This window comes from Balaenoptera acutorostrata, chromosome 9 (genome assembly GCF_949987535.1).
Source record: "Balaenoptera acutorostrata chromosome 9, mBalAcu1.1, whole genome shotgun sequence".
Lineage (NCBI taxonomy): Eukaryota > Metazoa > Chordata > Mammalia > Artiodactyla > Balaenopteridae > Balaenoptera > Balaenoptera acutorostrata.
Genome location: NC_080072.1, coordinates 103,425,567 through 103,449,983, shown reverse-complemented (window position 1 = coordinate 103,449,983; position 24,417 = coordinate 103,425,567). Strand labels below are relative to the sequence as shown.

The 24,417-nt window shown below is 35.4% G+C and overlaps 1 protein-coding gene across 1 annotated transcript; it reads left to right on the top strand.

Moving 5' to 3' along the window:
* The first annotated feature begins 782 nt into the window (after positions 1 to 782).
* LOC103002213 (olfactory receptor 8D4) lies at positions 783 to 22,451 on the top strand. The gene is given in 3 exon segments (XM_057553313.1): positions 783 to 1,113; positions 1,116 to 1,718; positions 22,318 to 22,451. Coding segments are annotated over 3 exon segments (1,068 nt in total).
* The last annotated feature ends 1,966 nt before the right edge of the window (positions 22,452 to 24,417 follow it).

Here is a 24,417-nt window from a genome sequence, read left to right as displayed (position 1 = left end):
CGTTACTGAACTGTACACATAAAAATAACTATTAAAATATATTTAATTTAATATAAATTTAATATATTTAATAAATTTAATTAAATTTAATATAAATATAAAATAGTAAATAGTAAATTTTATGTATATTTTTACTAAAATAAAAAATCATAATAAAGTTAAAAAAACCTGTTTAACTTTGTGTAACTCTGCATGTCTACAATCAATATGATCCTAAGATACTTATTTCATGTATAACTATTAACACATGCCTGGAATTAATATTCTGTAGAACACCCTTGAAAACTTTGACATGGAAATAATAATTGATTGTAACAATAAATACCTTCTCTGTAGGAAATCCTGGAGGCAGGTTCAGCCCTAGGCAACTGTGTCATTAGCAAAAATATTTTCTCAGCCCACAGCCTCTTCTTTATGCACCTCTTCAATTGATTTTCTTTAGAAAAATTCCCCAATGTTCTTTAGCATTACACTTATTTTTAATTCTGAAGTTAAAGGTTTTAAACTTTGCTAAAAGAATTTGAGACACTTGGGAGGATGTGAAAATTTATTTATGGTTCCTAAAATCTACAGGGGGATGATTACTTACTCTGTTTTATCTGAGACCTTACTTTTTGGTGGGTCAAAGTCTCTGCACATCAATGGAAGCACAGGATTAGTGCCAAATGGTAGGATAACCTGGGTTCAGTGTTTTCATAGGTAGAATATCTGGGTTGTGAAGAACTGGAGACAAGCTGGGGTTCTGCTCTTTCCTCTCATCTCCACAGATTTCTCAGAGGAGAATGGGTGTAAGAAATGAATCCACAGTGACTGAGTTTCTTCTTTCAGGATTAACTAACCAGCCAGAGCTTCAGCTGCCCCTCCTCTGCCTCTTCTTAGGGATTTATATACTTACGGTGATGGGAAACCTCGGCATGATCTCAATAATCGGATTGAGTTCTCAATTCCACACCCCCATGTACTATTTCCTCAGTAGTTTGTCTTTTTTTTTAGATTTCTGCTATTCTGTCATTACCCCCAAAATGCTGGCAGGGTTTTTATGCAGAGATAAAGTTATATCCTATTCTGGATGCATGACCCAGCTGTTTTCCTTCTGTATTTTTCTCATTTCTGAATGCCGGCAGCAATGGCCTATGACAGCTGTGTCACCACCTGCAGCCCCCTTCTCTACAATGTCATCATGTCCCCCAGGGTCTGTTCTCTGCTGGTGGCTGCTGTCTTCCCATTAGGTTTTACTGATGCTGTGATTCATGGTGGTTCTATGTTAAGGTTGACTTTCTGTGAATCAGACATCATTAAACATTATTTCTGTGACATTGTTCCTCTCATTAAACTCTCCTGTTCCAGAACTTATATTGATGAGCTTTTGATTTTTGTCATTGGAGGATTTAACATGGTAGCCACCAGCTTGACAATCATCATTTCATATGCTTTTATCCTCTCCAGCACCCTCCACATCCACTCTAAAGAGGGCCGGTCCAAAGCCTTCAGCACCTGCAGCTCTCACTTGACAGCTCTTCTTATATTTTATGGGTCTCTCATGTCCATGCATCTCACACCTGCTTCCAGCAGGTCACTAACCCAGGAGAAAGCATCCTCAGTATTTTACACCAGCGTGAGTCCCATGTTGAATCCCGTGATATATAGTTTGAGGAACAAGGAAATGAAAAATGCACTGATGAAACTCTTAAGAAGAAAAGTATCTTCACAATTAATAAGCTTTTTAAAAAATTTATTGGGGTATAGTTGCTTTACAATGTTGTGTTAGTTTCTGCTGTACAACAAAGTGAATCAGCTATATATATACATATATCCCCTACCTCTTGGATCTCCCTCCTACCCCCCAATCCCACCCATATTAAGATTTATTCATGTATTCATAATCATATGTGTGTTTGTTTGCATTTATGCCGAGTCTTTAAAAATAATTTGAAGTGAGGTAATATTATATATATGTATAATTCTGAATATATATATTATATACATTCAGATTACTAAATACATTCACACACAATAAGATTAATAAAATGTAAAACAACAAGTATAAAAGTGAGAAATAGCAAATATTTTCAACTTAAAGTTCAGTATCATTCTGGGGATTTAATATCAATTTTTAACCTTTATTTTCCTGAATCTAAGCAAAAAGAAAACAGAATCCTGAAATACTGTATAGTCATGTCAGAAATAAAAACACACTATATATTTTGATATGACAAAGTCTTTCCTCTTATTTATCTCACTCAAAAGAGACTTCTTTAATGGAAATCTGTATAGGAAACATTGAACAGTATGGTAGAAATCATTACAACAACTTTATAATAAATGTGGAAGAATTTTAATTTTAATAATTGGCTTATTAAAGGCCAATGTTTGATTTAACATTAAGTGCAATTTAATGAAGAAGATTCAGCAAAAGGCTAAGCTAATACAGTCCCAGTATTTGACCTCAGGTGATCAAAGGATAAGACTTAGAATATCTAGATTAGGAGATTATACTTTTACAGACTTATCTAAACACCTTGTTTTTTCCTGTGTGACCAGCACGTGTGCAGTATTTTACAACTTTATGTTTATTTCTTTTGAGTTGGTTTTTCACTCTGGGTTGTAAACTAGGTGCCTTTAATTTCTTCCTTATGAAATGTTTTGAATTAAACATAATGAAAAAGTTTATAGTTTTCAATAATAAACTCTTACACAATAAACCAAGATAATGCACTGTATGGGGAAGGCAATGTGTAGAATTTCTAATCTTTTAAATTTGTTAAGGTGTGTTTTATGGTGCAGAATGTAGTCTATCTTGAAGAATGTTCCATGTGAACCTCAGAAGAATGTGTATTTTTCTGTTTGGGGATGAAGTAATCTATAGATGTCAATTATATCCAGTTGATTAGTGGTGCTATTGAGTCCAACTATATACTTTTTCCCCACCTGCTGGATTTCTTCATTTCTGATAGAGGGCTGTTGAATTCTCCAACTATAATAGTGGATTCATCTATTTCTCCTTGCAGTTCTATCGGTTTCTGCCTCACATATTTTCACACTCTGCTGTTGTAGGTAGGCACATACACAATAGAAATTGATATGTCTTCTTTCAGATTGACCCCTTTATCATTATATAAAGCTCCTCTTTATCTTGTCCTGTTGGTTGCAATATCCTGTATATTAGTTGGATCAAATTGTTAATTGTATTATTCAAATCTTATTTATTCTTTTTTAAAATTTATTTATTTATTTTGGCTGTGTTGGGTCTTCGTTGCTGCACGCGGGCTTTCTCTAGTTACAGTGAGCGGGGGCTACTCTTCATTGTGGTGCACGAGCTTCTCATTGTGGTGGCTTCTTTTGTTGCGGAGCGCGGGCTCTAGGTGACGGGCTTCAGTAGTTGCAGCACACAGGCTCAATAGTTGTGGCTTGTGGGCTCTAGAGCGCAGGCTCAGTAATTGTGCCGCACGGGCTTAGTTGCTCCTCGGCACGTGGGACCTTCCCAGACCAGGGATCGAACCTGAGTCCCCTGCATTGGCAGGTGGATTCTTAACCACTGCACAACCAGGGAAGTCCCAAATCTTATTTTCTCTTACTAATTGTTTTGCCTGCTTTCTATTTCTTAAGATATCATTTACCTCTTAAGTATAATTAAACCTCCCATTACAAATATGAATTTGTCTCTTTCTCCTACTAGTACTGTCAAGATTTGCTTTATATATTCTGAAGTCATAGTTTTGGTAGGTACAGATTTAGAATTGTTGTATTTTAGACTATCCCAGTTTAGCTCTAGTAACTTCTTGTCATAAAGTCTACTTTGATATTAATATAGCTACACTTACTTTTTTTCCTTAGAGTTTGCATTATGTATCTTTTTCAATTCTTTCACATTCAACATGCCTGTGCCCTTATATTTAAGGTCTCTTGTAGCAGTGTATAGTTGGGATTTGTATCTAGTCTGAAAATTTAGATATTTTAATTAGAAAATTCAACATATTTACATGTAATATCAATACATATTGGCATATCTATGTCCTTAACTCCATTTCACATTATTATTATCCTGAGTTTTTATTATAAATATATTTAAAACTTTATGAAATCATTATTATTATTTTCTAAGTCTAAATTAATTCACATTGCCCACGTATTTAAATTCTATGTTGTTCTTAATTTCTTTCTATCAATACATATCTAAATTTCTCTTCTATGTTAATAACAATCTTTACTGTTTTTTTTTTTTTCATGTAGACGTGCTGACAATAAACACTTTCAGGTTATTTTTTACTTGAAAATACCTCTATTTCATCTTTTTTTGATGGATATTTTTTTTTCTGGACTTAGATTCTAGGTTGGCAGCTGATTTTTCCTCTTCCCCCAAGCATTAGCCTATTAGTCAATTTGGTTATGTTATGCCACATTAGCTAACAACCTCCCACATTTTAATGGCTAACAAAAAATAAGAAGATTTATTTCTCAACCACATTGTATGTTAATGGCTCCCTATCTGCTTCTCCGCCCCACACATGTTCTCATTCTGGATTCAGACTAAAGCAGCAGCCCCTACCAGGGACATGCCATTTTTGTGACAGAAGGAATAGAACAATATCTCAAACTTTAGCTCAAGCATTGAGCACTTCAGGTCCACTCATATGCCATTTTCTAAAGCATGTCACATGGCCAGTGTGACAATGGGAGGTATAAGTGCAGATACGTAAGCATCTTATAAAGAAAAGGAGTACATAATAAATGAGAAAATAACGCAATCTACCAAAGTTGATATGTGTTTCACTGTGTTTGCAGTTCTCTTTTCTTTGCCTTTATTTTTCAATCACTATTTCTGCTTCTATTTTACATGTGTCTCCAGGAATCAAAATATAACTGGATTTTTTTAAACTAATCCAACAGTTTTTGACTTTTAATAGGTAAAAATGTCAAAGTTTCTAGACTTTCAGAGGGAAACTGATGAGTCCCAGAAACTAAGTTTGTGATGTTGAGCTAAATGGAGCAGACTAGAGCCACAATACAAAAAAAAAAAAAAAAAAAAAAGAAAACGTGCAGGAGTCCACTGTCCGAGAGTAATGCCACCTGTACTCTCTATTCCATGTCTGGCCACTTTGGAGGGTCTTTACACCCTATCTTTTGGAGGTTACATTGGATCAATCTAGAAAATGTCTGTGTTCACTTAGTGGCACCTAACATCACTCCAACTCACAGCCTAAGGATTTTTAGGCTAATTTAAGGATTAGGTGTAAACTAAGAAAATAAATGAAGACAAAGTCACCTTTTACAGGTCGTGGCAAGAACTGAAGAATTCTTCTCCATTTTAACAGAGAAAGAAGGGAAAGATTATCATTTCCAGAGCATTAAGTCTGACATAATTTGGTCAGTTATTTGGGAAAATCAAAAGTTTTCCTTTTTTTGGCGGGGGGGCGGGGCCATGGGATTGAACCTGGGCCATGGTAGTGAAAGCCTGGAATCCTAACCACTAGGCCACCAGGAAACTCCCTCAAAAGTTTTCTATGTTTCAGTTTCTCTAAAAGTCTAAAGCAGACCACCAAGTTTTTATTAATTGAATAAAGCAAAACACATGGTGTAATTCCCCTAGAGTCCTAAACATGTCTATTTGGCATCTCCAACTAAATTTGTAATTGTGATTGTTTTTCAGGGTTAAAATTCTTTGATTACAATAATAGTAGTTAACCTCTCTACCTCATATTCCCAAGAGTCATTCTCAATTAAATCCTTAAGAGCAAGCAAGAGCTTCAAGTATCGCATTTTACTCATGGCCTATTTTCATAGCGAAAAGGACACGTCACATCCTAGATACAGAAATAAAGACGAAGTAGAAGTTCAAAGTTCCATTTATTTTATAAAGGATTTGGAGTTTCAGATTAAACACATGAAAACACCTGGTAAGCTGATTCCAAGTCAGTGTAATGGATTTTGTGACAGAGCTGAACAAAGATATAATAGGCCATCCACAGTAAGTCTCTCAGGCTAGAAAAATATTTGGGAAGAATGTTTATATTTAGCCCTTGATGAGCTACATGATCCTAAATATCCCTTCCAATGCTAAGATTTTTCTGAATCTAAAATGTTCCAGTTACTCAGTTATTCAAAGTAGTAAGAACAACATTTCCAAATGTGGAACATAGCAGTGAGAGTAACATTTTTGCATTGACTAAACTAGAGAACTGAGTCCTAGTTCAGTTTTATGTGACTTACCTACTCATTTAGACCATAACCAGAGCCTCTCTGACCTTTTTTCCCTCTCTGCAAAAGTGGGAATAAGAGTCCACATCGTGACTATCGCTAAAGAATGCAAATCTTTGGAGTCAGATAGACCTGGAATTTAATCTGGCTTTGCCACACACTAGTTATGTGACTTTAGGTAAATTATTTAAGTTCCATAAATTTCTAATTTTTCACAAGCAAAATGTAGATCACAATACCTACTCCCTACTTCAAAAGGTTATCGAACTTGTATGTATGAAATAGCAGAGGCTTGAAACGGCTTAAAACAACTACTGACAAAACTGCAAGGAAACTATGATAAATTCAAAATCATTTATAGGGATGCTTTAATATTCATCTATCAGAAACTAATAGATCAAAACAAAAGGTGGTATGGAAACAAACAGTACAAACCTAAAAATCAGCAAGGAAATTTGCATCTAAGAAATAGGTGATACACTTTCTTTTCTAATGCCATCCAGATTTTTAAAGCACTTAACAAAGTGCCTGACCAATAATGACCAAGAACTCAATGTATGTTAAGTACATAGTATCACAGCTATTAATTGAAACCTAAACATAGAAACCAAAGCCTTTTGAGAAGATGCGAAGAGTGACTTCATCTGTACAGGCTTGAGGCCAGTATTGGGACCAACCGGTGAAAGTTACTGGGAAAAAAGGTTTTACCTCAAGTTAATAAAGAATTTCTAAAGGTTGGAGATAATCAAATATGAAATAAGATACATGAATAAGCAGTCTGTTTTCCACAACTGAAAGATTCTAAATATAGATAGCTTGACTTTTTTGGACAGGAAGATGTGGTAGGTTTGGAAAGATGGCCCCTGGATTGTGAAATTTTCCAAGAAATCCAAGTCAGAGCAAGAAAATTGCTCATCACGCAGCATTTAGAAGGAATCAAACATACAATTCTGAAAAATTAATGTTCTTTTTATATTTAAGTATGCAGAATACATGCTGAGAATTGTGGGGTCAGTTTTGAATTGCCCACAAGGTATAGGAATATTTTCCATTTTATTATATGGTAAAAGCATATGCTGGAAACAGTGTGGCTTGCAAGGTCAAATAGCCTTAGGATCTTTACACTATCAAAGATTTTACTGTGGACAGAAGTCAAGCAGGTGCAGTACAGATCTGTGTTATCACATCTCCACTGCGTATTAATATTTTCACATTTTTATTACTCATGGAGATGGAGTTGACAATATTTTTTCCTCCATATTTTATCCTTACAGGTGCCACCTTCACTTCCATCCACCCTTCTCCCAGTCTTATTTATTTTGGTTTTTTTTTTAGCAAAATAGTTATTGAACAGCTACTTTGTGCCAAGTACTGTGTTAGTTGTTTGCTGATAAGAACTTGCCTCGTTTCAACCCTCACTATCATCCTGAGTGGAAGATATTTATGGCATTACCATTTATAAGTGAGAAAACTGAAGTCACATCTAGAACAGAAATAGAACTCATACTACAGCCCTCCAACTGCAAGCACGCTCACCACTATATCGTGTTGCTCGGCTTATCCATAAAACTAAAGTGAGAAATTATTTGGCTTTTTAAACATTCATCCACAATTTCAGATACTTAAGGTAGTATCTTGTGCGAGGGGTTCAGAGTAATTTATATCTATGAATTGATCCCTGGAAATAAAAGGAAATGGAAACCTCATATGCTACAATTCAGTAAGGATACTGAAACCTGGAATTTAAAAGAGATATTAAGAGAGAAAATATTTAATTATTTTCCAGTTTCACTCAGTTACCTGCTCCATCTACAGTCCAGTCAGCAGGGAACAAGTTTGATTAGCAAAAGGAGTAGTGACATATCAATATGAACCATTAAAATAACTTTGAAAGAGGTATACCTTCATAACTACTAAGAAAATCATATAAAATTAAGCTATATATGCCTTTAATGAATTGTCCAGTAAACAATGTCTTGTTCAGCTTGTTACACATACACATAAATGTTTTAGAAGTTTTAAAATTATAAAGTAAGTCATTTCTTTGCTTTTAAATCATTGCCAGCTGGAGGTTAGGATGTTTAAAACAAGCAAAACAAACAAACAAACAAAACTGTGTTCAGAGAATAAAGGGGAGATGAACATTTAATCTCATTTAATGATATAGGCATGTATTGACAATGGAACAAGAAGAAAGCAAGTGGAGTATTTTCCCAAGAAGAAAATGGCACAAGAAATGATATACAATAAATAGTTGAGAGGTTTGGTGGATATCAGGAAGCATTTGCATATAAGCCAGAATCCAAAAAATGGTTCCAACTAAAACAAACAGTTGAAGTCAGACAGAAAGGAACAATGAATCTGAATGTTGGATAATCAATAAACTGAATGGCCTGGTATTGCAGTTTTCTACATTTAATTAGATAATGTTGAATGCAATTAATAAACTACGCATTTCTAATTACCCATCCTTGTATAGATTGTGCTCCAAAATTTTTTCACAAAATAGTAAACCAGCTTTTTTCTCTAAATAATTTATGTGACACATGATGGACTAAAGGGGTGATGGGCTAATGGCTTAAAGTTCCAAGAGAAGACATTTCCTTCTAATTCTAATAAAGGGAAATCTTCCATTTCTGTATGTGGTATAATGTGAAAATTTTGAAGATTGCCCTGAATAATTTTTATAGAACCACAAACTCTCAGAAATTTAAAGGCCACTTAGTCCAATATTCCAGTATGGTTGTTAAACCATCACTAAATTATTAGTATTTACTTTGCTGCTGCTATTGTTACGTATTTTTAATCTCTTGTGCACAGGATTAGAACAATTATAACCTTTGATTCATAATAAATTTTGACCTTTGGTCCATTCATGACTTTCTTTTATTTTACTGTTTGTTTATTGTTTTTAATAATAAAATCTGTTATCCTACCACTAACCCAAGAACTAGAACATTTATTAATAAATTACAGCTACCTATATGCTCTTACTTCATCCCATCTCCTGTTTCTTTACATAACCACAATAAATTTTCTCATCTCCTGTTTATATACTGTTTTATCATAAATACAAATATTCTAAACAATAGATGGTTTCATTTTAATTATATTACGACTCTATATGGTCTTCTGGAACTTGCTTCCCCCCCATCCAGCTTAATTAAGTTATAAAATGTGATGGTTTTATATATGTATACATTGTGAAATGATTACCACAATCAAGTTAATTAACGTATTCATCATCTCACATTATTACCTTTGTGTATATGTGTGTGTGATGAGAACACTTGAGATTTACTCTCAGGAAATTTAAAGAATACAATACATTATTATTAACGATAGTCACCATGCTGTACATTAGGGGTCTTCAGAAATTATTCATCTTATAACAGAAAGTTTGTACCATTTGATCAGTATCTCCACTTACCTCCATCCCTCCTGGCCTCTGGTATTCACCATTCTATTCTCTGTTACTATGAGTTCAACTTTTTTTCCCCCCTGGTTTATTTCACTTAGCATAATGTCCTCCAGGTTCATCTACATTGTCACAAATGGCAGGATTCCCCTTTTTTTTTAAGGCTGAATAGTAAATTCCATTGCATATGTATATATATAGTTTTCTTTATCTATTCATCTATTGATGGACACATATCATGACACAAAGGTGTTTCTATATCTTGGCTACTGTGAATAATGCTACAATGAACATGGGAATGCAGGTATCTATTCTAAATAGTAATTTCATTTCCTTCGGATAAACATCCAGAAGTAGAATTGCTGGATTATATAATAATTCTACTTTCAGTTTTGGAGAAACATCCATACTGTTTTCCATAATGGCTGTACCAATTTACATTCCCACCAACAGTGTACAAGAGTTCCCTTCAGAAAGCCAAAAGATAACAAATGTTGGTGAGGATGTGGAGAAAATGGACTTGCTATTTTTACTCAAACTTAAGTTATTGGAAGTTATCCATTTTTTCACCTGTAGCTGTAACTCACTCATCTTTTTTCATTACAGTTATATTTCATTGTGAAAAGATTCTTATTTATTCTTTCTCTGTCAGAGGGCATTTAAGTTGTTTTCACTTTTTTGCTAACATAATCACTCATGCTCTGAATAATTGTGCATATGTTTCCTAGTGCAGATGCATGCACAAGTTTCTCTTGAGTGTATTGGTGGGTTCTAGAGTTGGTAGTTGTTCAACTTTACAAAATAATGGCAACCTTTTTCCCAAACTGACTGTTTCATTTTACACATGCATCAGCAATAACTAAGATTCTGTTGATACATATATTCTCTGACAAATCTCTGGTATTTTCAAAATTCCTGTTTTTAGACAATTGAATGGATGTGAATTGGTATCTCATGGTGGTATTGATATGTACCTGTTAACTAATAAGATGAGCATCTCTTCTTATGTTTACTGTTGTGTTTCTGTGAGTTTCTATTCATAATTTTTGCTGATTTTTCTATTGGGTTGTTTGTATTTCTGTTATTGATTTTTAAGGATCTGGAGTTTACTCTCTATTTTACACAAAGATATTGTGGCATTATTTTATTCTTTTTTATGGCTGAGTAGTATTCCATGGTATATATATACCATGTCTTTTTTTATTCATTTATTATCATACTAAGTGAAGTAAGTCAGACAAAAAAAGACAAATATCATATGATATCACATATATGTGGAATCTAAAATATGATAGAAATGAACTTATTTACAAAATGAAAACAGACTCACAGACATAGAAAACAAACTTATGGTTGCCAAAGGGGAAAGGGGAAAGGATAAATTAGGAGTTTGGGATTAGCAGATACAAACTACTATATATAAAAAATAAACAACAAGGTCCTACTGTATAGCACAGGTAACTATAGTCAATATCTTGTAATAACTTATAATGGAAAAGAACATGAAAAAGAATATATATATATGTATAACTGAATCACTCTGCTGTACACTCAAAACTAACACAACATTGTAAATCAACTACACTTCAATTAAAAAAACAAAAAAAAGATATTGTATCTTGCCCAACTGGATGTTTGTCTTTTTTGTTTTCCATCAGGTCCTTTTGAATAGTAAGAATTCTTAATTTTAAAATATCTGAATTTATTAATATTAGTTCTTATGGTTAAGACTTCTTTCATTTTAAAAGGAAACTATAGAATTTCAGAAATATGTCAGTTTATATGTCTTTCTGTTTAATTTTTGCTTTTATATTTAAATCTATAGTCCAGCTGAAATTGATATTTGTGTAGGTAATAACCCAATTTTATTGCATGTATTTTTCCACCTTCCCTGTTTTTCAATACTTATTTTTCCACTGGTTTGCTATGCATATCAATCACATATCAAAGTCCTCTATTTTCCATAGGTCTGTTTTATGAGCTTTCTATTCTCTGGTCAATTTGTCTATCACTGCACAAATACTACACATTCTTAATTATAATCACTTTATTATTATTAATATGTGATAGTGTAAATCTTCTTTCCTATACAGTGTAGATTAAAGTGGTGATAGTGGACATCCTTACCTAATCCTGAGTTTCAATACTTCTAATGTATCCTCATTTCAAATAGTATTTTTGACAGATACTTTACAGCAAGCCAAATATAATAAGTTCATTTCTATTTCTATCTTCTACTTGTGTTTATCATTAATGTGTATTGAAATTTATTAAATACTTTATCTGTCAGTTGAGATGATAATGTGGTTTGTCCTTGAATCTGTCAATGTGACAAAATATTTATAGAAATTTTAATGTTAAATTATCCTTGTATCCCTGGGATAAACAAACGCATACACACTGTTGATTTTGATTTGCTGTTTCTTTATAGAGAATATTTGCATGTAGTCATGAATAAACTAGGGCTGTAATTTCCCTTTTTTTCCCATATTTATCTGGTTTTAATCTTAATGTTATTACTGACTTCATAGAATAAGTTGAAGAATATCTCTTTTTTCAATTTTCTCAGTTTGTTATGACATTGCAATAATTTGTTCCATAAAAAGTTCAGTAGAATTCACTTGTGAAATCATGTGGACCTTGTGTTGTCTTTATGATAAGATTTTAATCACTTCTTTGATTCCTTCCATAGTCTTAAGACTATTCAGGCCTTTGAATTTCCTTCAGTCTATTGTGATAAGAATGTAATTTATCCATTTTTTCTCAACTTTCAAATGAGATGGCATATAGTTGGTAATATAGTCTCATTAACTGTTTAATGTTTTCCTTATTCTATTATTCATTCTCAATATAATGTAATTTTGCTTTCTCTCTCTTCTTTTTTGTCCCTTGATGAATCTCACTGGTAATTTGTCTTTTCAGAAAACCAATTTTGGCTGTACTAATCATTTCTTTTTTATCCTTGTTTCCCCATTTTAATTGATTTCTCCTTTAATCTATGTTTGCTTTCATCTACATTTTTTATTTTCCTAAACTTTTTTTTCTAAACTTTTTAAATTTTTTCTAAACTTTTTCTAAGCTTTTCTAATTGTCAACCTTTCTTTTATAAATGAACTTTCTAGGTCTATAAAGGTCACTCATAGAATCACTTTCCTATATCCCACAAATTTTGATATGTACCATTCAGTTCTGTTTTCCATTTCCTTTGTGATTTCCTTTTTGATCCATGAATTATCTGGGAGAGTATTTTTCATTTCCAAATATATGGATATTTTAATACATCATTTGATTATTAATTAATTAATTGTGTTGGGCTCTGAGAACACACTTTTTGCTACCTAGTCAAAGCTTCTTGAGGCATGTTGTATGGCAAAGTATGAAATGTTTTTAAATCTTTCATACATATTTAACAAGGGTATATATTCTCTACCATATAAGTGAAGAATTCCATAAAAGCCCAATATATTAAGTTTCTTTACTGTGCTACTCATATTATCTGTATGCTTTAAGAGTTTTTGAATGAGAGTTTTATTGAAATCTTGCACTATGATGATAGTGCTGAAGCTGTTTTCTAGGTAAATGCATGTTTAGAATTGTAATAAGTTGTGATGAATTAAAACTTTTTTTATCATAGAGTGGCTCTGTCAATCCCTGATGATGCTTTTTGTCTTAATTTCTATTTTGCCAGTAATTAGCATAGGCATGTTCACTTTCTTTGGGGTTAGTGTGTGTTCGGAGATATCTTTTTTTTTTAAATCCTTTCAATTTCAAAGTTTTCATGTTCTTACCTTCTATATGTGTCTCTTGCAAATACAATACAGCTGGAATTATTTTTTAATATATTACAGTATCTACCTTTAACTAAGGAATTTAGTCCCTTTATTGCAAAAATTGATATATTTGAACTGGTTTCTATGTCTTACTTTTTATTTTTATTTGTTTCAGTTTTCTGTGTTTCTTTCTCCATTTTTTAATTAATTGTGTTGACTTTTTTTTTTATAAATTTACTTTTTTATTTATTTGTTTTTGGCTGTGTTGGGTCTTCGTTCCTGTGCATGGGCTTTCTCTAGTTGCGGAGAGCGGGGGCTACTCTTCGTTGCAGTGCACGGGCTTCTCATTGTGGTGTCTTCTCTTGTTGCGGAGCATGGGCTGTAGGCGGGAGTGCTTCAGTAGTTGTGACACGCAAGCTCAGTACTTGTGGCTCGTGGGCTCTAGAGCGCAGGCTCAGTAGTTGTGGTGCACGGGCTTAGTTGCTCCGCGGCATGTGGGATCTTCCTGGACCAGGGCTCGAACCCGTGTCCGCTGCATTAGCAGGTGGATTCTTAACCACTGCACCACCAGGGAAGCCCTAATTGTGTTGACTGTTGGTATTTATTTATATTTTTGTTATAGTTGAGTTTTGTTTCTCTTATAACATTTTTTCCTGTCTACAAATTTGGAAATTATGCTCGATTTCTATTCTTTCAGTGAGTACCCTAAAAAATTTATCAAGTTTATTTAACTTAAAATCTAAAATGAAACAATATTTCATCCCCTCTTGTATCATTTGGTTTGGAAGCTCCAATTTTTCCTCTCCACTCTCACATTCTATTGTCATCCTAGCTTAACTTCACAAATTCAACACTATTATGACTTTTTACAAAGAATTTTCGTTTAGATTTATGTACATGTTCACCATTTTTTATTATTTCTTTCTACATATTAAATTATCTTAAAAGTATTTTCTTTGTTCTTGAATTGTATTTTTTAGAAATTACTTTGCAGCTGGTCCCTTGGTAATAAATTCCTGAAGTTTTTGTCTGTAATATATTTATTTTACAATGGAAGATAATCTTACTAGATACACAATTCTGAGATGGCAGTCATTTACTCACCACTCTTTAAAGATATTATTTAACTAATTTTTGGCTTCCTTTGCTGCTGTTGAGAAACCGACAGTCATTTTAACTGCTGTTCCTATATAAGTGATCTTCCCTTTCTGGTTGTTTTCCATATTCTCCCTTGGGTGTCCTGAATCTGTTTCCCTTTAAATACTGCCCCACCTTCACTGCCTCTGTTCTCTCTCCTGAAGGATACAAACTATGTATATAAATGTTCCCATGCCTTTCATTTCTTTGAACATTGTCTCATATTTTCAATGTCTATCTCTCTTTGCTTCATTAAAGATTATCCTGGATTACCCAGGTGGTTCTGTTGTATTTACAAGTGTCACATGAGAGAGGTAGAGGCAGATTTTACCACACAAAAGAAGGTAATGTGATCGTGGAAGCAGAAATTTGAAGATGCTATGCTGCTGGCTTTGAAGTTGGAGGAAGGGGCCATAAGCCAAGGACTGCACATCTCAAAGCTGGAAAAAGCGAAGAAATGGATTCTTTCTGCCCTAGAGCTCTTGGCATGGCCCAGCTGACACCCAGGTTTAGGCCCAGTAAAACTGACTTTGGATTTCTGTCTTCTAGAGCTATAATAGAATACATTAGTGTTATTTTAAGCCACCAAGCTTGTGGTAAGTTCCTGTAGCATCACAGCAAACTAGTACATACCTGATTCATGTTTCTCTGTCTGCAGACTCTTTCCACTTCTCTGTGCACATGGAAGGTAATGGTTGCTTCAGTCATTCACAGATATATGTATATTTCAATCATAGATATATATTCAATACATATACAAGTATATATATTGGATACATTTAAATATTTGAGATATACATTATTTATATCAACATTTATTTTAAATTATCAGAGTTCTAAATCCAAATTCCTGGAAGGAGGATCTGATTGGTCCGATTGGAGAGAGATGTCTTCCCTGATTCACTTATTTGTGAGAGGAAGGGTTTGGCAAGAGGTAAACTGCCCTCTGTCAACGCAGCCACTGAGCAGGTGCTATGGGGACAAGCATCTAAAAAGAGAGCTTAGGAACAGGGAGAAGACAAGAGGCATCTCAAAGATCAAAGTAGGTCATTACCAGTGTGGTCATTGACCGTCTAGCTATGTAGACAAAGATGAAGACCTTAAGAACTGGCAGGGAACCCATCATGGGAGAGCAGGTAGAGAAAGTACCGTCTTCAGAATGGATTCAGAATATTATAAAAGAACATTGTCCAAAAAAAAAAAAAAAAAGAATGTTGTCCGTCAAAAGATAGAGCAGTGGACAAATGTTTAAAGGTCAAAAAAACGTAGAACAGGGAATTCCCTGGCAGTTCAGTGGTTAGGACTCCATACATTCACTGCCAAGGGCCTGGGTTCAATCCTGCAGGCTGTGGCAAATGGCCAAAAAAAAGAAGAACAATATCACCAGAAATGAAGCATTCACATAATTTTCTGCTCTGTATTCATAATCAGACATTAATTAAGATGGGATTCTGAAAGTTTGTGTCCTATTGAGGCCATAACAAAATAAGCAGCTAAAAAAATACAGATTTATTATCTTACTGTTCTGTAGGTCAGGAGTCCAATACAGGTCTCACCAGGCTGCAGACTGCATTCATTTCGAGGGGCTCTAGGGGACAATCCATTGCCTTCTCATTTGGGTTGTTGACAGAATTCATTTCCTTGAAGTTTAGGACCAAGGCCCTGTTATGTTGCTGGCTATCAGCCAAGGGCCAGTCCCAGTTTCTAGAAGGTGCTGCAGTGCTTGGCTCATGGCCCGCCTTCCTCCACCTTCAAAGCCAACAACAGGGGGGCAAGTCTCTCATGTTTCACATGTCTCCTCCTCCTTCTGCCATCCCCTCTCTGACTCAGATGGAAAAAGTTCTGCCTTTTTAAGGACTCATTTGATTGGACTGAGCCCACCCAGAGAATCCACAATAATACCACCAACTCAAGGTCCACATCCTGAATTGCTTGTGTAAAGTGCCTTTTGCAAGTGAAGTAGCATACAGCTGACCCTCCGCATCCTCGTGTTCCACATCCGCTGATTCAACCAACTATCAATCAAAAACATTTGGAAAAATTAAATTCCAGAAATTTCCAAAAGGCAAAATATATTTGCCATGAGCTGGCAACTATTTACATAGCATTTACATTGTATTAGGTTTTATAAGTAACCTAGAGATGATATAAAGTTTCAAGAGGATGTGCACAGGTTTATAGGCAAATACTATGTCATTTTATATGAGGGACCTAGACCCAATTCCCCTTGAATACCAAGGGAGAAGTGTATTCACAGATTCAGGGGATTAGGACAAGGCTATCTTTAGGTGCCATTATTCTGTTTACCATGTTAAATTGCTAATGTTAAAGATGCAAGAATGTAAAAGTAAAGAACCAAACACAGTATGTTTTTTTAAAGCCAATACTAAATCCTAAACGCTGTCTTTCATCACTTGCAACCAGAAGAATTTACAAGACTCTTATGAAAGATTAGTGAAAAGCAGCAAAATATCTGGCAAATTCATATTTTAATAGTTATGTTTGTTTTTATTTAAATCATTGTTAGGTAAAATTTTATAAATTCATGTTGACCAATATTTGAGAGAAACTTTATCTGTAAATTTTTGATCACCTTCTAACTGATTCATCTTTAATGCTTTTGAAAAAAATTAATTTATATGGAAAATAGCAATTTCATATAATGCTATTTTAACTGAGACGTTAAATCAGAAAACCAAGAGTAAATACATGTAAGAGATACCTGTATGAAGCTTGGGAACCATTTCTTGTAATTCTGCTTGTATCCTAATTCACTGGTAAATCCATTATCGTGATTTAATCTGAATTGTTATTAAAACAGAATGATTTTGCAACAAAAAAATCATTGTTAGGTGAAGATAAATATAGTTAAAACTTTGTGCTGTTTTAACTTCTTAATGAATTCCCATGTTACTCAGAAGTCCCATTCTGAGATCATTAATGCAGGAAAGAAAGTCCTCAACAAATAAGGTAATTTAAACATGACTCAGGTATCCAAGTAGGGCTGGCCCCAGGTTGGACCAGCCTTGAAACTGAAAGTACAAAAAGACTTCATAAACTCTTAAAAATGGTATAAATATACTGCTGTTTGTTGATCACTATTATGATGATGACCAACATTGTTATAATAGCAGATAATGATGTTTGTTTAATCAGTGTAATGATAGATTAATTCTAATTAGTTCAGTTAATTGGAAAATGGGAGCTACTTGTCCCAAATTTGAGGACAGCTAGAGAATTCTTCACTCTTCCTATTCTCACCTATGACCAGATGTTTCAAACTATTGTTTTTCATATCAGAGATGGAAGGGGGAATATACCAAAATAACTTGTAGACATTTTAAACACTATCTACTTATTAGATAAATTATATCCTCCAAATATGGATGAAGGGCATCCAACCAGAGAGCCACTGTTGTACGTAATGAGTTCATTGACCCTTCTGCTTACCAGCTAATTCTCACATATTCCTTCCTCCCAACTCAGTTGTAACAGATTATTCGGTAAGCATAACCATGATCATACGTCCCATTACATGACAGGGATTCTAAGGACTACAGTAAAATGTGGCAAATAATTTATTTGGAGTTTGTCAAGAGCTTAACACAATTACTCTGTCAGTCTTCTCATGCCCTTGGAATGGGATTTACACTATTGGCTCCCAGATTCTCAGGCCTTGAGACTTGGGCTGGAATCACACCACCAAATTTCCTGGATCTCCGGCTTGCAGATGGCAGAATGTGAGACTTAACCTCCATAACCACATGAGCCAGTTCTTCATAACATATATATATATATGTGTGTGCATATATATATGAATTAGAAGATGGAACTTGAGGAAGGTCTTCTGAAAAAAACTAAAGGAATATTCTTCAATGGCCACATCCCTTCTCTTGCATGGCAGAAAATATGTGACAATTATTGTGTTGATACATATTTTAAATTTTTTAAAGTAATATAGGGCTGTCTTTCCAATAAGCAGCCTGCAAAAATATCACTTTGGGGATGAAGTTAACCTCACAAATGAAAGGCTCTAATTAGACATCCATCAAGAGAAGACTGCCTAGATCCTGGTTAATTAAAAACGGCATGAAAAGGGTGATGATAGATGGAATATCTACCAAAATTTTACATTAAGTGATCACAATGCTCTACCAACTCCTCAAACTTGTAAAAGGACCACAATGGATTCACTCAGTTTATGTTAGCTTTGGTAAGTTTCTAAATGGGGAAAAATAGATAATTCCTTCAGCACTAGTGCCGATTAAAATGGTGAAAGGCAAAAGAGGGGTTATGAATCTGAGTGACAGGAGGACCAAGGTCTCAAAAAGGCACAAAAGTCTCAAAAAGGCGCAAAGGCACAAGGTCTCAAAAAGGCACAAGGTCTCAAGGCACAAAACCCAGCAGAAGACTGGAGCCAGTTTGCATTGGCATAAGTGAAACAGCCTGGTGAAGAAGGTTTTCTGGGATTGTGGACACTGGTATACAATGTACTGCCATATATTAATGTAATAACGAAAAGTTAAAGGATAATGAAGTAGAGGGATGTGGTGATATGATTGTAAAAATCAGGATTTAAAGTAGGAATTTTTGCTGTAGTTTTCAATTAATCTTTATTATAAGACATGAAAGTAGTAAGAGGCACCCTGAGAGTCCTCAGCGTTCCAGTCCTAATCCTCTCTGTCTCCATTATGTCCTAGCAACCCAGTTTACTCTTGGGAATTGGGGTCAGTACTCCAGCCAGTAGTAAACCTTTATTTTACCCAAGTGCTCAGTTGCATAAGGAGTTCGGAATGGCCAGGTGGCAGTTCAGTCTTCCAATTCAGTGGAACCACTGCTGTGTCTCATGGTGGAAACATTCTCTCCTTGGGGTCTAAGACCTCCTAACCAGCAGAGCTCAGAGTCCAAGATGAGAAATAAAAATTCTGTGAGTGTGTTATTAGAAGTAAAGTGAGATCATCACTACCACTTCTACCCCTTGATTACCAGCCCCTTGTATTCTGGTTTTGGGGGAGACAGTATCACACAATAGTTGGTTCAAAGACTATGTTAAGTTTTTCAAGACAGAATCTTAAGCTTTCAGGTTGTTGTCTCCCAACAAGTGCTGTAACTGAGCTGTCAGTAACCTGTACACTCTTCAGCTGGACCAGCCATTTCTAGGTGATAGGATATGAGGTGATACCACTTAAGTACATGGCCATGAGTTTATTGCTGCACTTTTTTTTTTTTTGCTGTAAGTGAAGTGTTGTGCTCCCCAGTCTTGTTTGCTCTTGTTTCCTCTTCATCCCACTGGTGAAGTAGAGAGTCCTGCTCTAGAGTTCTGGGGATGGCTGAACACAAGACACTCGATACTGGATGGATAAGATGGACGATACTTTATTAATCACATATGTTCACAGCCCAGGGAGGAGAACACAGCATGCCCTGTAGGACCACACAGGGGTTGCATTCAGAAGCAGAGTCAACAGCTGCTCAGCTGGCAGAGAACTGAAGCTGGTTAGGTTGACGACTGGGTGGGATCCAGGTGGTCCGGCTGTTATGGGAACTAGCCAGGTGGGAGACTCTCCTGCGATGGGGGAGCATATCTGGCAAAAGCAGGGGAGCTCACAGTTAGGTCTTCGGGGCCCTGTGAGGCTCAAAGATGTTAAGACAGCACAAAATTTTAGGACTTACAGTACATCTCCCCAGTGGTACTTGAGGTATATTTTAAAATAATGCCCAGAGTCTCTTGTTTTTATTTCAGCTCCATTTTAGAGGTGTTCATTCCACTGCAACGACTTATTCTCAGTATCTCTCTCTCTGTCTCTTTGTCTCTCTCTCTCATGCTCTCTCTCTCCTTCTCCCTCTCCTTCTTGTTTCCTTTCTCTCTTCGTAGAAGTATATATACTTGTAGAAATACGTATTTTTTATATTTTCACGCAGAAAAAAATATTTTTTAATATTATTTATATTTTAGGCAGAAAGGTTGATAAGGAGAAAATGGGGTCATCCATCGGCTGGTGGGTTGGATGAGGCCATGGAGTAAATGTATAGAAACAAAGAACTGTAGAATTGGAAGATTATGGTCCGAGACTGGTATCTTGGAGTTTGGGATTTCAGAGATTGAGTAATTCAATGTAATGGCAAAATCCAGTTATAAAAATGGAGGAATGCAGGTGATACTCATTGATAGTAAGATTAAGACATTCAAAACTTAGCATCTTTTATAACTCTATTTATATAGATAATAAAGTTTCCCATAATGATTGAAATTCTTAGGATGAAGTAGGAGACCATGAACCACTGAAAAAGTCTTTACTAAATGTATCTCCAGTGATTTTCATGTTTTCAAATTCAATAAAAACTCCCCCAACATTGTCTTAATGTTATGCTCTATGGCAGTTGTTTATTTCTTTCTTGAAACTCAGCTGGGCACTAAATGACATAACCAAGGAAAACTTACACGACTGTGTAATATAAGCCTTGGAGAATTTTTATCCAAAACCAAAAGAGAGTGGAAATTGGGAACAAAATAACACCATCCTCAAGAGCAAATAAGAATGAGCCTGTCCCTCCAGCCATGCATCCCTCACCCTTGGGGACAGGGAAAGGAGGAGGCACATGCTCACTTGAAACAGACTCAGTGAAATCAGCGTCCTCAAGTGAAAGTCAGATTTATGTTAAGATGAAAGGTACAGCATTTTTAGTTCGGAGGAGAATTTTTTTTAAATTCTTATTTAAAAAATATGTACGTATTAGAGAATAAAGTTAAAGTTTATAGCAAGCTTGTGACTGTGAGAGATAAGTCAGGAGGATGGAATAACAGTTGAACTGGGCTGAGTTCAGTATAAGGGCTTATGTTTCTGAACAAGGACAGGACAGGCATGAGAAACAATGGAATTTACTATGGCTATATTTTCACCTGGAAGTTTTAAAAAAAATCTATGCTGGTACAGACAGAGGTACTACGTGTTATCTGAAACTCTAGAATATTCATTGTTGGAGAATATTTCCTATTGTATCAATAACTTAAGTGGGATGAAAAGTTTTCTGTTTTTAACTTCTTTGTTGATTTTTTTAAGTATTCTTTTTCCTTTAAATGGATAAAGCAAAATACCTGAGGAAATCCCCCAAGGAGCCCCTAACAGGTCTATTACACCTTCTAAAACTTTGTAATTGTGATCAGGTAGTTCAGAACCAACATTCTTTTATAACAATATTAATTAACTTCATTTGACCCATATTCCCAAGAGCTGTTCCCCTCTAAATCTCTAAGGCAAATAAGCCTGTGCAAAACATATAGTTCATCCACTGAGGAAAAAAATCATACAAAAAAAGGAAACTTTATTTTATAGAGAAATGGAAAGGGATAACTTTTTTCTTTTCTAATTCAAGTCATCTTTAATCTGGTGATGTAGAGCATTCAAGACCATTTGGTAAAAGCGCCAATGGAAAGATTAATATTCTAGTAACCATGAAGGTGGAATGAAATACCAAAAACTGTACTGAGCTCCCTTCACTGGCCATCCCTTGGTGAGGATGCTCGAAGGATTCTGCCTCAGACGCGTCTAGATGAGTTAATTGTATGAAATTCTATATCTAAAATAGCCGAGTTACTAAATACTTAATTAACCAAAGAGACAAAATATAGCCTTCTTGCGTGGGGAAAAATACTTGAGAATTGAGAATCAATGTTTTTTTCTCGGATGAATTTCTTAAGTGGAGTTCGAGATGATCTACTCTAATACAGCTTTGACTGATGTAGTCCTGCAACGTTGTCAAGCCACTTAACACAACTACCACATTCTCTATCTGCAGAAACAGACTGGAATTTGAGTTGTGCTGAAATCACTGGGATGTTGTGGGACAAAGAGGATTTCCAGATCGTAGAGGTGTTTGACGGCTGTTGGAGTGGAAAAGGTCAGTATTTGGTCCCTAAGGAAAGTGCATGAATGTGTATTTGGAAGTTACAAAGACAGAGTTTTCCACTCCAAATAAGAGCTTTTTATTTAGCCAGTGCGAAAGCAGGGTAGTCATTTCCCAATCACTGGAGTCATCCCAGCAATGGCTGGGTGGGTATGTGGCGAGAATGCTAATCAGAAGGACTTACGTTAGGGTGAGATGGTTCGGTGACCTAGTAAGGTTTATTTTATCTTTGAGAGATACTTCTATGAGCTAGAAATAGGAATAGAAATGGCCAAAAATTTTTATCAATGTACAATACTCAGAATTAATTCATGCACACAGAATAATCAAAGTTTGAGCCTCTTACTGTGTCTGCACGTTAAAAACATGTTAGGAGAATTTTAAATCATCTGTTCAACTGCCGAGATGTAAGTATACTTTTTCACATATGTTTTGTTTACTAATATATCACTTTCGTTAAATTTATTTCTCTGTGTATAGTCTCTCTGATCTGTCAGTATACTTAGTGGGGTCAGATGTCAACCTGGGGGGATTCGGATTAAGTACGCATTAAAAATATCCCTCAGTTACAAATTAAACTTTTCATAATTTATTGATATTTACTCAGATAAGAAACAAGTAGCTCTAAGTGTTCATCTCCTTTAAGTCCATCCCAGTCTTTTCTGAATGGAACCATATTTTTTTAACAAGAATCTGTTAAAATTTTTTTTTTAATCATAGCATATTAGGTAGATGTTATTGGTATCTTCATTTTATGTGTATTCTTTTTTTTTTTTTTGGATGGGCAGTTAATTGAACCCAGTGTTCATATTTTATGTATTTATTTATTTTTGGCTGTGTTGGGTCTTCGTTTCTGTGCGAGGGCTTTCTCTAGTTGTGGCAAGCGGGGGCCACTTTTCATCGCTGTGCGCGGGTCTCTCACCATCGCGGCCTCTCTTGTTGTGGAGCACAGGCTCCAGATGCGCAGGCTCAGTAATTGTGGCTCACGGGCCCAGTTGCTCCGTGGCATGTGGGATCTTCCCAGACCAGGGCTCGATCACGTGTCCCCTGCATTGGCAGGCAGACTCTCAACCACTGCGCCACCAGGGAAGCCCGAATCTGTTAAATATTCACACATATGATTTAATTTAAACCTCACAGCAGCTCATTTTGAATGTTATAATTACCCTCATTTCTCAGATGAAGAAACTATGACTCGGTTGAAGACTTTAATCTAATATAATGAAGATGAAAGTGATATAAACTGGGACTGGAACTCAGTTTTTCTAACTTCTCACATTAGTTAATACTTGAATCTTAACATGTGAAATATCATTTGCCAGTTGAATGACCTCGTGGAAATAGTAATATAAAATACACACAAAAATGGCATCAGAAAGCCTCTCACAGAAAGTTCATATGAGATTTCAAGTGCTATTACATTTGTATACGTAGCCATGAGCAGCCATTTCTGTGGAGTCATTTACAGAATCATTTGGGGGGCTGTTTACTAGAATAAAAGAAGTTAGAATATTTGAGGTGGGGAAGAATGTTGGAAAAGTAACTGGTAGCAGGACTCCAAGACAATGAATGGACCTTATAAAGGTGTAATCCAACATTCTAATTTTTCAGACAAGAAAATTGAAGTTCAGAACATAAAAGGAGGGCTTCCCTGGTGGCGCAGTGGTTGAGAATCTGCCTGCCAATGCAGGGGACATGGGTTCGAGCCCTGGTCTGGGCAGATCCCACATGCCGCGGAGCGACTAGGCCCGTGAGCCACAACTACTGAGCCTGCGCCTCTGGAGCCTGTGCTCCACAACAAGAGAGGCCGCGATAGAGAGAGGCCCGCGCACCGCGATGAAGAGTGGCCCCCGCTGGCCACACCTAGAGAAAGCCCTCGCACAGAAATGAAAACCCAACACAGCCATAAATAAATAAATAAATAGTTGAACTTCTTTGTCATTAACAAAAAAAAAAAAAGAAGAAGAACATAAAAGGAGACTTTAAGAAAAG